Source organism: Mauremys mutica, chromosome 7, assembly GCF_020497125.1.
Source record: "Mauremys mutica isolate MM-2020 ecotype Southern chromosome 7, ASM2049712v1, whole genome shotgun sequence".
NCBI classification, from domain to species: Eukaryota; Metazoa; Chordata; order Testudines; family Geoemydidae; genus Mauremys; species Mauremys mutica.
In genome coordinates this window covers 25,911,206-25,927,101 of record NC_059078.1, presented here as the reverse complement: position 1 = coordinate 25,927,101, position 15,896 = coordinate 25,911,206, and the positions used below count along the sequence as shown (strand labels likewise).

The 15,896-nt window shown below is 36.6% G+C and overlaps 1 protein-coding gene across 8 annotated transcripts in view; it reads right to left on the bottom strand.

The window, feature by feature from the left end:
• ERC2 (ELKS/RAB6-interacting/CAST family member 2) overlaps positions 1-15,896 on the bottom strand; it is an 829,394-nt gene that overhangs the window by 340,053 nt on the left and 473,445 nt on the right. For all 8 annotated transcript variants that reach the window (XM_045024524.1, XM_045024526.1, XM_045024525.1 and 5 more), the window contains one exon: positions 5,249-5,409. In XM_045024524.1, coding sequence (XP_044880459.1) covers positions 5,249-5,409 — 161 coding nt within the window. The remainder of the gene's footprint in view (positions 1-5,248; positions 5,410-15,896) is intronic.

Below are 15,896 nucleotides of genomic sequence, written 5' to 3'. Positions count from 1 at the left end.
AGAGTCTAATTTCAAGAGACAGTAAATAATTTCTGAAATCTATATTAAATTATTGACATTATGCAATACAGAAACTTTTGAAAAAATAGTATATTTTACATAATAATTAGCTCAGTGATTTTATTATGCTTAGAAGGCACTGGTTATAAACCATGCAGAAAGCATTAGGACCAAATAGGCAAAATAATGGATTTGAACATATGGTATATTCTGATGTTAACATGTATGTTTTACTCCCATTAATGCCAGTATGAATTATTTGTGCACATTGAGGAAAAAAAATGCACCATAACAAAAATATTTTCTCCAGAAATTATATAACTATTTATTGTCAATAACATGCAACTCTTGCACCAAACTTTAATATTGTGGAATTCTTAAAAAAAATCTCATCTTTTCACATATTAACATCAAGCGAAGAATATAAGGAGATGTTTATCTCATTCCATTGAACTTCCTCTTCTTTGAAGGGTACTTATCTAATGAGTGGAGCTCTCTCTCAGAGTCCAGATCAAAAAGCCCAATTAGATAATGCACTAGATCAGGGGTCAGCAACCTTTCAGAAGTGCTGTGCCGAGTCTTCATTTATTTACTCTAATTTAAGGTTTCGCGTGCCAGTAATATATTTTAACGTTTTTAGAAGATCTCTTTCTATAAGTCTATAATATATAACTAAACTATTGTATGTAAAGTAAATAAGGTTTTTACATTTTTTTAAGAAACTTCATTTAAAATTAAATTAAAATGCAGAACCTCCCAGACCGGGGGTTAGGATGCAGGCAGTGTGAGTGCCACTGAAAATCAGCTCACGCGCCGCCTTTGGCACATGTGCCATAGGTTGCCTACCCCTGCACTAGATTAAGTTGCTACCTGGTTTTATTCTAAACTTCTTTAAATAACTTAGTGTATATGGAGACTTGTAATGACAACTGAAAAATTTGTCTAAAACTGACAAATGATTATACCCAGTGAACGAAGATGGATCTTGGCAATGTCAACCAGATGGGTTTAGAATTGAGAGCTATGTTTGGAACTTTAACATAATATAAGCATAGGAAATCATCATGAAAGTTCTTAAGTACACAATTCATGCCTGTAAGCCAGCAGTCACAAATTGTATCTACTCAGCATTAAATAATAAAATGGTAAATATCAGTTATAGAGCTATGGTCTGGTCTGCTAATTAAATTAATACATTATCAGAGAAAAAGCAGATGAATAAACACCATGCTAGAACGGTCAATATTCTGTCATCAGCCATATGGATCTAATTTGATTCATGATTTGGTTATTAGAATATAATGTATATTAATAAAAATAATTAAATGCCTGCAGTTTTGAAATGCTCTTTCATTATGTTCCTCTTTCTGTAAGCAAGTATATAAAATCAAACTCCTTTGACCCATGTTTGTGAATTATTCTTATTGGACTATTTAGTAAGTATATTATACAACGTACTGCAGATTTTATTAAATCAAAATATTTTCCTTTATATTTATATATATAAAGGTGTAAATTCACATTATAAATTATACATCTTATATGTTCTGAAACAATATTTAGCAGTAATATAGCTCTTTTATCCACAGAATTCAAAGCGTGATTTTTTACATGTATATATTTTTTATGTTTTCTAAATTTTTATTAAGGCAAAGTTACAATAACATTTTTTAAAAAGTAGCTCTAATGCAATAATAAGACTGTGGTAACAAGCACTTAAAAAATAACAACATTAAGAAGTTGAAGTGCAGGTCTCCACTAAAAAGTGCCTTTGGAAAAATGTCACTGTGAAGTTCCTCATTAATGTGTGCCTCATTGCTTTCCATGTCATATCAGCTCTATTTACTATCTCCTGGTTCTGCAAAATCATCCTGGATTCTGACAGTCATGATAAATTCTTTCCATATCATACATCATCACAAGAGATAGAGGTTATGCTGACCAAGACACAGATACACCCGCACAGACCTACTGTATTAAAATTATATCATAAGATAATCCCATTCAAATTTAAGGATTTTCCCAAACATTAACTCAGCCTTATATCACATCTCACATAGTGGTATTTTATGGTATACTGCAAAACAATAATAAATTAACATCTGTTTTATTTACCAAGGAAAGCAGGTCCAATCCTATTCCTCCCTATATCATTAGCAAAATTCACATTGATTGCAATAGGACTGGATCCCTGTGATAAGCTCCAGGGAGGTCCCACATGTCTAGAGAGAAGAGACTTCACAAAAGGTTCAGGTTTAAACTCCAAACCTCTCTCTGGAGTCTTTAAAAATAGATGGAGTTACAACTGCTTAAAACTGGAGTAATAAAGTAGTGAATCAAGTGGCCAAACTGCAAGAGAAGATGACAGTTAGGAAACCCTCTGCTGCCTATGAATAGAGCCCTACCAAATTCATGGTCCATTTTGGTCAATTTCACAGTCATAGGATTTTAAAAATTGTAAATTTCATAATTTCAGCTATTTAAATCTGAAATTTCACAGTGTCGTAACTAGGGGTCCTGACCCAAAAAGGATTTTTGAGGTGGTCACAAGGTTACTGTGGTGGGAGGGGGGTATTGCTACCCTGACTTCTGCGCAGGTGCTGGCGGCAGTTCTGTCTTCAGAGCTGGGCAGCTGAAGAGTGATGGCTGCTGGCCACGAGCCCAGTTCTCAAGGCAGAGCCACTGACAGCAACAGCACAGAAGTCCGGATGGCATGGTATGGTATTGCCATCCTTACCTCTGCACTGCTGCCTGGAGAGCGAGGCCCTCAGTCAGCAGCCACCACTCTCTGGCTGCCCAGCTCTGAAAGCAGCAGCGCAGAAGTAAGGGTGGCATGGTATCATAGATCCACCCTTAATTCTGCGCTGCTGATCTCTGGGCACTGCTTTCAGAACTGGGTGCCTGACCACCAGCTGCTGCCCTCTGGCCACTCAGCTCTGAAGGCAGTGGAGAAGTAAGGGCGGCAATACTGCGACCCCCCTAAAATAACCTTGTGACCCCCTTGCAACTCCCTTTTGGGTCAGGACCCCCAATCTGAGAAACGCTGGTCTCCCCCGTGAAATCACTATAGTATAAGGTAAAAGCACACAAAAGACCAGATTTCATGGTCCATGATGCGTTTTTCATGGCCATGTATTTGGTAGGGCCCTACCTGTGAGGTATCCTTAATTTATGTATAATAAAACACCTAAACCAAGAAAACTTTTTTTTTAATGTGGAGGATTTATTTTTGAAGAAATCCTGGTTCATATTTTAGAGATAAACATTGATTTAAAAAAATGTATGTACAAAATTGCTTTTCTTAAAGACAGAAGCACCAGTTAAGGGTCAAACAAAGATACATACATGCATTCACAAGTCTAGAAAAATTATAAACCAAGAAATTAAAAGGCAACAATGTAAAAAATAAATAAGGTGGCTGTTAAAAGTAATTATCAAAACCTAAAGAACAAACGGCACTGACAACTATGCAAATGAAGAAAAAGTAAAAACAGTATCTTATCCATCACAAATACCTACTTCCTTAATTAGGAAATTTGTGCTACAAGATATTGTCATCACAGCATTAGTGACTCTGACAGCCACTAATTTGTCTACTCCTATATCCCATTCTAGTCTTTGACACCTTTCTATCTCTGGGCTAGGACAACTGAGTCTTCTACCCACTATTAGGCCCTTTATCCATAAAGCTAGGTAACCCATTTCTGTCCAAAGTGAATTCAAGCTCTACATAGCCTTTACAAGCTAGGAATCTCAATCAAAAGATGCACTCCAAACATGTGCCTCCAATACCCATGAGAGTCTGTACAGCAACCCAAATATCCCACAGCAATAGCCAGAACTTCCCTTACAACAATTGATATTTGTGGTCAGCCATACCAAAAATGCATCCTTTCCATTAAGGCAGGATCTTATCACTTAATGCAATCGACTAGAGCAAACAAAATTATACAGTCAAGACAGATGAACATTTGAAATTGTATTGGCACTAAGCCTCTGATTCAATTGCAGCTGAATCAGCAGCTAACAACTATCTATAGGAAAGAAAGCTATAATAAAACAGCAAAGTAAATAAAAACTGCTTATAACTGCATTTGGTTCCTTATTTGTTCACTAAACAATAGTATCATCAATAATGAACCATGCACATTTCCACTTTTTAATACAGACCAGAGGTGAAAACTCCCATTGACTTCACTGGGGCTATGATTGCACCCAGATATTTATAATCAACCTACATATTATTTGATATCCCTTTTTCAGTTTGACATATGCAGAATTATACCATATGTATACATGTGTATGCGCTGTATGGTGTATTTAGAGCAACAATCTTAAATAATTTCTTTATCAAATGGACTTACCTTTTTTTATAACTATATGGACATCTGCCCTGTACAGCAAGAAAACTAAGGAAAGCTGAAAGTTAGAAATGGCCTGTTTATTTTACTTTTAATTTTACAATATATTTCATGTTCTTTGAATTTCCTGTGCATAATGATCACTACATAATTACCAGACTGGTCAAGTCACAACAAGGTCATTCTTCTCTAGCAAGCCACCAATTCAAAGAGAGTATCACAGCCTTAATGCATTATAATTACACATATTTTCCTTTATTGTGGGAAGGAAGTTAAATTTAAATTATAGGCCTCTGCGACCTTTTTAGTTTCTTAAGCTTAAAATAGAGATAGTGTTATATGCTGATATTTTTGTGTCAATTCAACTTAGTAAGCTTTACAACATCTATATAAAATTGACCTTCCCTTTCCCTCTCATTTGACACTCTAACAGGAAATCCAACATGGAGCTTTTTTCAGGATTCTTACTGAAAGATGTGACCGCATCCTAGTTTTAGCATAATTCAGTGGACAAATTTGCTTTGTGCCACAGGTGAACCCTTTTCACATCAGAATAAGGCAGAACATTATGGAAATTTAAAACTCTGATAATGAATGGAGACAGACTCATATTAAAATATTTCAGAAGCTCTCAACTTAAGTTAAACTGTGCTGATACTGTATTAGCATCTAACACTACAAGGCAAATGGAAGTTATAACAAAACACTTTTTCAAGAATTCTACCTGTGTGTGTTGCTGACTTCCCGATAAATACTACCTTCATAATCATACATTTCTTAAGAGATCCTGAGTTTCAGACGGTTTAAATATGAATATAGTACATATAGAGCAGGAAAAAAATTGAAATTGCAATGCATCTAGTATCAAGAGGAGTAAATGTACTTACTTCATTTCTAATATTTCTTCAAGCTGTTTTCTCCGCTCTATTCTGAGGTTAGCCAGATGTGCTTCTTTCTCAGCCAGAGACTGCTGTGTTGAGGCAAGACGGGCTTTGGTAGCATCCAATTCTTGTCTGGTCTTTTCCAGTGCATTCATCAGTTCTTCTAACTAAAAAGCATAGATTGTTTAAGTTCCATATTCTTCATAGCAAATAATATTTTATAAACACAGAAAAATCATAGTAGGGCTGAATATAAGTGGAAGCATCGTTCAAATCCATTCCTACTTTTTATTGGTTAAAAAAAACAGTTCTTAAACATCAGGAAATGATCGAGTTTCCAAGAATCCATCTAGTCACCAATAACATTTATACAAACCACTGAACTAACGTACATTACCAAAAGACCTTCAACCTGTGCCACTGCCATAAATACTTCCTACACCATTTAGTCTATGGAATTCATTATGGACCTGTGGTAGTAACTCTATAGTTCAGGCTCTAACAGCACTTCCATTATAAACTGATCTTGACACCACACACAACTTTCACCAAAAACAGCTCCTTTCAGATTTACATTTTATATGACAACTGGGGAGAACCTCTGATGAGTGTATGGAGCATGTGGAATAGGGGAAGAGCTAAGGTTCTTACATTTGAACATCTATTTTTTAATTAATGGAATATATTCTCAACCTCATCTCCGTCTTAGCAATTTTTGAGGAGATTTCCCAATAAATATGAAATGCATTCATTGGGAATTGCTTACTGCAGGGATTAAAAAAACCCACCCTACTTTAAAAAATAGCAATTTAGAAAAAAGTGTAGGCTGTGTTATAAAAGTGACACAATATTATTTAAAGAATAAAACTCAACCTCTGCAGAAAGGAAAATATATATTACACTTGCCTGGCAGCAGCGGGACTGTTTTGTGGGTGGATCATTACATTTACAGAACTGTTATGTCTATATGACATGGTCACTGCTAAAAAGTACATTAACTCCAGCATGGCTTCCCCTTACCCTTGGCATAGAAACTCAGCAAAGTTAATGAATGAGATAAGACTGGAGACGGCAGGTCAATCAGCCTTGATGTCATCCACAGGTCCCAATTTTGCACGTGTGTGAACAGAGAATCAGGCTTCCAGTATATACAGGCTAAGTGCAATGGTCCTAACTTGGGGTTTTCTCTTTGAATATTTTGTCAAAGTAAAACCACTTTGTATTTGTTATATGCACCTCCTACAAACACATGAGGAATAAAATACTTGAAAAGTAAGATTGGTCACTACAGTTATTTTGTTGCTCTTTTCTTTCTTTTTGCCTACTTGTAATCTGCTAAAAATATAGTAGCCACTGTAGTAATCACCACATCACTAACTACAGACTGTGGTATACTTTGGGGTATAATGTGAAGTTTTATACTTTTTAAAGAGTTTTATGTGAACAATAGGTGGTAGATTTCCCCAAGACCCTATGATTATATTTTTAGAGAAATTGTGACACACTTCCTGTTTTGTTTTCTTACCCACCCACTCCCCTTGCCAAAAAATTAAAATTATATACATTAACCAACAGCAGAGGAAAATATTAGATGCATTACATCAGACTAGCCAGAAAGTGATAGGGGAGGGAGCCAACTGGAATATACCCAATCTGACTGCCTTTTTTTTTTCTTCTGTGCTACCATGTTGTTGATACTATGGAAGTCAAGCAAAAATGTTTGCTTTTGCTGGTGTACAGAAGAAGTCTGACAGAATTCAGCTATGGTCATATAATCAGCCTGTCTACAGAGAAAATAAGATGTTTTCCCCAAGTTCATTTTTAATTACTGCTTGTCTCTATGTTGTTATCTAAATCCTACTACCATGCAATCAGTGCATATGAATCACATACTTTTTTTTTCAAGTTGAGCAAATATTGTGTTGCTTGTCTCCCACATAACAGCTTTGTGAAGCAGAATGAACACTATTAGATGAATCAAACAATAGTAATCAGACTCAAACATTATTTGAAAACTTATATAGTACTTAACCCCTTTACTGTACTGTATTGTACAGCCATTCTCCACTGACATTCCATTGAGGTTGATGGGATATTAGAATGTGCCCGGTACATTCAACTAGGACATACCTAGAATTGTCCGGTTATACCGAAAGGACACTTGATATGGATTTAATCAGGCTGCAACTTTATTATTAGATGCCTGGGACTACCTGGCAGATAAAAGTGTACAGTACAGGCAACTCCATGTTCCTTCAATCCACACTGCTACCCTTCCTCTGGCAAGACCGGACAATGTCCCTCCTGCTTAAGGTGCAGTGCGGTCATTAGCAACAACAATAAATTTGTTAATACCTTTCAATATCTTTCCACCCTGCACCTCAAAAAGTAAAACTGGTGAAATACAGGTATAAATGAAACAACAAAGAGAAATTACATGAATCCTGCGACTAGTTCTCTGTAGGCGCAGAGTTACACTGATGCAGAGCCACTTGCATGGTGAGGACTTCACATTTCTTCAAAAATAACTATTACTGCCTTTCCACAGTGACTATTTCCTAGAAAAGTTACACTTGGGAAAATACATATTGAAAAAGAGAGAAGATCTGCACTGTGACCTACAGAAAAAAAGAAGTGAAAAAAAGGAAAACTAAGGATGAACACAAAGCAAGAGAGAAAGGGGGGGTTACTTGCAATAATTTATATTTTTGATCATATAATGTCAATATGTTACCATAAAAATACAAATAGGGTTTAATTTTCTACATATTCATATACAAAGGCACATACCTTGTCCCACAAGAAGTCCAACTGTATATAAAACTTAACTTTATATTTTCTTGTTTTAATAGGATTATTCCAAAATCTCATCCTTAAATTTCTCCAAGCCTTGAATGCAGTTTTAGCTACTCAATTCACATTCATAATAAGTGCCATGTAAGTAAGTCCCCAATCTATTACTTAAAGTCAGTTGCATCTGTTAATAGTAACATCTATAAAGATCCAGCCCTACAAACTGATTCAAATGCATGGACCCTTATTTCACAACAGTGACATCTATGTCAATGGCGCTCTGGAGGTGTGGACCTGTATGAAGTACAAGACCCTAAACTGGAATAACAGCATCACATCTAAAGTTTTAAAATTTACTTTTTCCTTCTCCTGAAGCATTAGCCAGATTTGTCCTATTGTGTATTGATAGACACCACAGCTCACATCAAGTTTCCCATCAATCAAAGCATTTGAGAATATTTTTAAAGCATGTAAAGCAATCATTATCTTCCACCTATTAATGTGCTGACATTTTTATTTATTTACTTTTTACTTTATTTTAGAGAATAAAAAAGTCAAGTATATTTATAAAAATATCTACACATAGAAGTGATGAGATTTTAAAGGTAGAGAGAAATTTTTTTAAAAGGTGAATAAAAAAAACTGCATGTGTAGACTCAAAAGCTATACATGCATTTACATTTTAACACAATATTTGTAAATCAGTTCCTCCTTCACTTTTCTGCCAAAACTTAAGTTAAGTGTTCTGTTTCCCTACCTACTTATCTCACAAATACCTAAAGCAGCACCAGGATTTGATTGGCAGGCAGGCTGGTATCAGAGATATGTAGGACTGGAAGGGACCTCCAGAGGTCTTCTAGTCCAGACCTCCAGAGGTCTTCTAGCCCTGCACTCAAGGCAGAACTAAGTATTATCTAAACCATCCCTGGCAGGTGTTTGTCTAACCTGCTCTTAAAAATCTCCAATGACGTAGATTCCACAACCTTCCTAGGCAATTTATTTCAGTGCTTAACTACCCTGATAGTTAGGAATTTTCTTCCTAGTGTTCAACCTAAATCTCCCTTGCTGCAATTTAATCCCATTGTTTCTTGTCCTATCCTCATAGGCTAAGGAGAATAATTTTTCTCCCTCCTGCTTGTAACAGCCATTTATGTATTTGAAAATTGTTATCAGGTCAGGTCACTACCCCTACATATACATTAAATATACACACTCACATTATATTATAATGTACAGTATCAGACAACATTAACTATAGGCAATGTTGCCAGCTACACCTGTAGAAAGGGAGAAAGATCAACCATAAGCCCCTACATACCCTATTCACATCCCTGACGGGTTAAAATGATAAAAGATTATGATACGGGAGAGAACTAATCTATCACCTTTTAACCCTAGTATTAGGGCTGCGCAAAACCCCCGGCATTTGGTTTTAAGCTGAATATCAGCTTTCTGAATTTTGCCAAATATCTCTTTCTTTTGCTGTTCCAATCCCCGCTGAGAGGAAGAAAGGGAGCATTGGGGATTTTTTTTTCTTCCTTCTCCCCAGAAGGTAGAAAAGTGACAACAGATTGCTGTACTCTAGTCCCCATGGAGGAGCAGTGAAACCAGCACTAATACTATCCTGTCCCTCACAGGAGTTCTTCAGTTTCTCTACTGTCCATGGAAGGTAGCTGAGGGATCAGTTCATCGTTGGTTAAATAGTGGCTTTATGCGTTTTTCACACACTTCTACAAAGTATAAGAGAAAGTTTGCACCGAAGGACATATTCAACAACTTCCTAACTTTATTAATCCAGCCTTTAGAGTGGATCCACTTTCCTTCCATAGTGAAGTGTCTATTCTCATAGACTTTAAGGTCAGAAGGGACTATTATGATCATCTAGTCTGACCTCCTGCACAATGCAGGCCACAGAATCTCTCCCACCCACTCCTGTAACAAACTCCTAACCTATGTCTGAGTTATTGAAGTCCTCAAATTGTGGTTTGAAGACCTCAGGCTGCAGAGAATCCTCCAACAAGTGACCCGTGCCCCATGCTGCAGAGGAAGGTGAAAAACTTCCAGGGCCTCTGCCAATCTGCCCTGGAGGAAAATTCCTTCCCGAACCCAAATATGGCGATCAGTTAAACCCTGAGCATGTGGGCAAGACTCACCAGTCAGCACCCAGGAAAGAATTCTCTGTAGTAACTCAGATCCCACCCCATCTAACATCCCATCATAGACCACTGGGCATACTTACCTGCTGATAATCAAAGATCAATTGCCAAATTAATTGCCAAAATTAGGCTATCCCATCATACTATCCCCTCCATAAACTTATCAAGCTTAATCTTGAAGCCAGATATGTCTTTTGCCCCCACTACTCCCCTTGGAAGACTGTTCCAGAACTTCACTCCTCTAATGGTTAGAAACCTTCGTCTAATTTCAAGTCTAAACTTCCTAGTGCCCAGTTTATATCCATTTGTTCTTGTGTCCACATTGGTACTAAGCTTAAATAATTCCTCTCCTTCCCTAATATTTATCCCTCTGATATATTTATAAAGAGCAATCGTATCCCCCCTCAACCTTCTTTTGGTTAGGCTAAACAAGCCAAGCTCTTTGAGCCTCCTTTCATAAGACAGGTTTTCCATTCTTTGGATCATCCCAGTAGCCCTTCTCTGTACCTGTTCCAGTCCAGTCAGTCCATCCATGTACAGTGATAGGATATTCTATATACAAAAATCACAAGAAGAATTTCTCTCAAAGTCACTAATGCTCATCAGTAATCTAATCCAAAATTCAAGCAGTATTGTAAAGTATTTTAATTATCTGCTGATGGCAAGTAATGATAATCTTATTCTTCTAATTACTCTTATTATGGGGTTTTTCTACTTTTATCTCTGTTCTACCTCACATCTCTTAATAATTACTGCCTTACAGTGACACCTATTGGAAAAGGTTGAACTAGTAACATCCAGAAGTTCCCTCATAGCTGTTGGCTAGATGTTGTAATTACTAAGTAAAGGTTTATTTAATCTCAACCATTGGAAGAATTTATTTTGGGGATCTCATAGAATTTTGGGCTCAGTCTTTTAAGATGAAAACCTGAACATCCCAAATCCATTACTAGCACCTTTTTTAAATTTCACCAGTTTCCTTAGTATAATAATATAATAAATGAGCTATTAAAAACAGTACATTTTTTCAACCCAGAAAGCTTAACCAAATGTCAGCATTTTGAGGATCACACTTTGACTAAATATGTTTATTCTCAATGTCTGAACTGAAGTTCATCATTTCTGGATGGCAAGCCAAGCTACTGTGCACGTAACTCTTATTCTTAGTTTTCAATATGTTTTAAACAATCCTCTCTCCCTCCAAGTCCAATTAACACAGTTTCACACCGAGATACGAAAAGAAAGAGAAGTGAATGTGCAAAAAATATACATCTGAGTAACCAGATTCTGTTAAACTAAACAGGGTTAGAGTTCAAATGAATGACAGTTTGTTAAAAATGCCCTTGGGCATTCTTAATTCCAGATTGGATTCGGCTCAACGCAACTCATGCTAACATAATACAGCTCCAGTGAGTGGGAAAAAGGAGGGAGGACAAGGGGAATCACATGTTTTTACAGTTCAAGTAGGACATATTTCTGTGAGATGACGAAGAACTGGCAATCTTCCAACAATCAGGACTAATATTATTAGTAATATTATCTTAAAAGGTTTGGCACTTCATTTTAACAACAATAGTGATAAATACATGAGTTTTGGATTTCCCTTACTGATTTTTTTTCACATACCAGTATGCACAGCGATCATACTAATTTAAAATGTAATATTTTGTTAGCATATTTAGACCATTTATGAATTTTACATACTAAAATACATGTTGCGATATTGCACTACTGCTCATGTACAATTATCTAAATACAAAAATTGTATGTACTGCTCATGTAAAATTATCTAAATACAATAATATTAGAACTAGCGAGAAGAGGTTATCAAGAAAGCTACAAAAAATAACAGATCTTCTATTGTATTTGTTCAACTGAGAATCAACTGGTTTAGAAGTTGTTTCAGGTTTCTTGGAAAGTTATTTTTCTTCACATCAACTGGGAGCAGTTCTCATTCTTTTGAATTCAAACTATACGCTGTGTAGACGTCAATAATCTGCAGTTCTGTGAATATGGAATTGATAGGAGCTAGACAGCCCCTTCCAGTGTAAAAACATGGGACTGGCCAAGGGGAAAGATTCCATAAGGTTCTTGTCATGTAACAACTACCAAATTGTTTTATCTTTGAGTTGGGAAGGCAAAGTTTGTCCCCCTGCAGAGCCAGGCCCACACCAAATCACACACCTGGGGGAACAGTGGGAGGCCAGGGCTTTTCACACACAGAGGCCTCTCATAGTGCAGCCCTGATGGGAACTCCCCCTGACCACAGCTGTCCCCACAGTCTCACTTAAATGGGGGGGTTCATTTTGGGTCATTCGATAATGGTATAACCAATGTAAGGGACTAGGAAATTACACCCAAGAAATATCAACCAGCACAGTATTGTACACATTTTTAGTAAACATATACTGTATAATTTAAATCTACTTTAATGTAAATTAGCAACAGCATTTAAAATGTCACCCCAATTTGGTTGGTTATCTTTTCAATAAGAAGGCAGTAATAATTGTCAAAGAGATGTCATACTGCTGACAGCAAGTGCTGAAAAGAAGGTCCATTATTTCAACCTTATAATTATTGCTTCATCGTGAGTAAAGTAGGCTTTTTAAAAAAGTGTTTTACTGCTTATGACATGTACTAGACTGACATCTCAAGCAGCTGAAGCCTATTTAACAACAAAAGAGAAGCAAGACAGGTACCAGCACATGTTTCCCCACATAACCCTGCCAGGACCATTACTAAGGATGAGAGGTAATTCAGTCTCCCTGATATTCATGTATTGGTCTCTCAGCTGAGTTTATCAACAAAGATGCCAGCTACTGCCAGTTGGGCCTTTATGATGGGGATGCCTGTCATCCCTATGTAAAAGTCCTGTAGAATTTAATTTAAAAGTATGACTTTCTTTTAGGTATTTTAACAATTTGAAAGAAAATGATAGCCCTCCTAAAGAATCACATAGCATGATTAACAAAACAGACATGATATAATTCTCCATTAAACTTTATAATAACTAATTTCCATAGAACCTTATTCATTTAATATGCATTAAATTTGAGAGACTTGCCCATAAAGGTTCTGGAAACTGGACTGAGCCCAGTTCTGGAAAATGGACTGAGTTCATTTCATGTAGGCAACAGATCATTCATCAGATGAGAGTTTTATTTTTAACCCCATTAGTGAATTAAAAAAACAGAAACACAATACTGTGCTTCTTGGATACATTATCCACTGTTACACTGAATGTGATGATTTTGCCTAGAAATGATACCGATTTTCAGTGATGTATTGTGTCCAAATATCCAAACTTAATGAATAGTTTTGGAAATAGTGGAGTGAATTGGTTAAAAAAAATCACTCCAAACAGGCTCATTATTTAGGAGAAAATATTGGGTACAATGTATCATCTAAATGGAACTTAAAGCTTGTATCCATCTATTCTCCCCCAGAATTAAATACTGTACAGTGTTCTTTAGCTCCCTCCGACAGCTCTCTGTCTCCCAAAACACATTCTGCATAGGTGCACAAATCACTCCCACCCAAATCACACAACTCAGAGGTTTCCCCAACTGCTGTCTCAGGGCTGGAGTATTCTACACAGACCCTGCCTCCCATCTTGTGAGAGACATCTGGTCTATGGACCCATATAGTGGCAGATCCACCAGTTCAAACATCTCACCACTCTCAAGTCTCAACTGTGCAGAAGGGTGCAATGAGCCATTGTGGAGCTGGACTTTGTGATGCGAACTCCCAAAATTTTGCTCTTCCTGCAAAATTGAAATGCAGGGGAAGATTGACAGAATCCTCTGCATGCATAGTGGATTTGCTCCTAAACAGAAATTACTACAACAGCAGTGGATTACAGCTATGAAATTTGGTAGCCTAGACGAGGGCCTGATTCTGATCTCTCTGGCACCAGTAAAAACAAACAGGAAGAACAGTATTGAATTCAGTAAAGTTACATTAGAATAAAACTTAATTTTAACATAGTTTTAAATATCAGAATCAAGCCCCAAGTATTTCTTTATGGTTACAGCCTACCAGTTGAAGGCTGCTCACACTGATGTTACTGATTTCTTTAGGCTGGAGGAATATAAGCAATTTTTCTGTCAAACACTTTTAATAATTTGGAGAATAATCTTTTTGTTGCTGCTGAAGAATACATGGCAAATTAAGATGTATTCTCATTATGCACTTCTGAGTTCAGATTCCTTTTGTTACTTTAAACGTGAAACTGTTAAAAGCCCAGCATAAATAAGTATAACAGAAACATACTTTTATCGGTTTGCAGTCATTCTGATTATACACTGTATTTTTAAAAACATAATTAGCTACAGCATCAGAATATTCTAGATAGAAAAGAAACCTGATCTGAAAATATCATCATGTAATGTTAAAGACTGAGATAAAACCTGCCCTCGTTGTACCCATGCAACTCTATTCCCTGCTGAGGTTGCTGAGGTGTAACTGAGGACAGGGTTTTGCCAGGAATGCCTGCACTTTTACATTTAAGAGGTATATTTACCTCCTGAGGCAATATGTTTAATGGCTAGAGAACAGGATTAGAAGTCAAGAGATCTGTATTGTATTTCCAACCCTGCCATTAAGGGCTTGCTACAAGGGAAAATTTAATTGAATAACTATAACACTGCAATTATAACACTATAGTTATAACAAGATAATTTCTCATCTGGATACTCTAGTGATTGGACATCTAACATAGTGAATGCCAGTGAAAATGAAATAGGAACAGAGGCTAAAATGGGGGGGGAGTTAAAAATTATTTAGACAAGTCAGATGTCTTCATGTCACCAGGGCCTGATGAAATACATTCTAGAATACTCAAGGAGCTGACTGAGAAGATATCTGTGCCATTAGCGATTCACTTTGAAAAGCCATGGAAGACAGGAGAGATTCCAGAAGACTGGAAAAGGGAAAATATAGTGCCAATATATAAAAAAGGAAACTGAGGACAACCCAGGGAATTACAGACCAATCATCTTAATTTGAGTACCCGGAAAGATAACAGAGCAAATAATTAACCAATCAATTTGCAACCACCTAGAAGATAGTAAGGTGATAAGTAAACAGTCAGCATGAATTCATCAAGAACAAATCATGTCAATCCAACCTAATAGATTTCTTTGACAGGGTAACAAGCCTTGTGAATGGGGGGAAGCAGTAGATGTGGTATATCTTGACTTTAGTAAGGCTTTTGATACTATCTTGAATGACCTCATACATAAGAACTAGGGAAATACAACCTAGATGGATCTACTAAAAGGTGGGTGCATAACTGATTGGAAAACCATTCCAGAGAATAGTTATCAGTGGTTCACAGTCAAGCTGGAAGGGCATATCAAGTGGGGAGCCACAGAGATGAGTTCTGGGTTTGGTTCTGTTCAATATCTTCACTGATAATTTAGAAAATGGCATAGAAACTACACTTATAAAGTTTGTGGATTATACCAATTTGGGAGGGGTTGGCAAGTGCTTTGGAGGATAGGATTAAAATTCAAAATGATCTAGACAAAGTGGAGAAATGGTCTGCAGTAAATTAGATAAAATTCAATAAGGACAAATGCAAAGTACTCCACTTAGGAAGGAACAATCAGCTGCACACATACAAAATGGGAAATGATTGCCTAAGAAGGAGTACTGCAGAAAAGGATCTGACGGTCATAGCGGATCATAACCTAAATATGAGT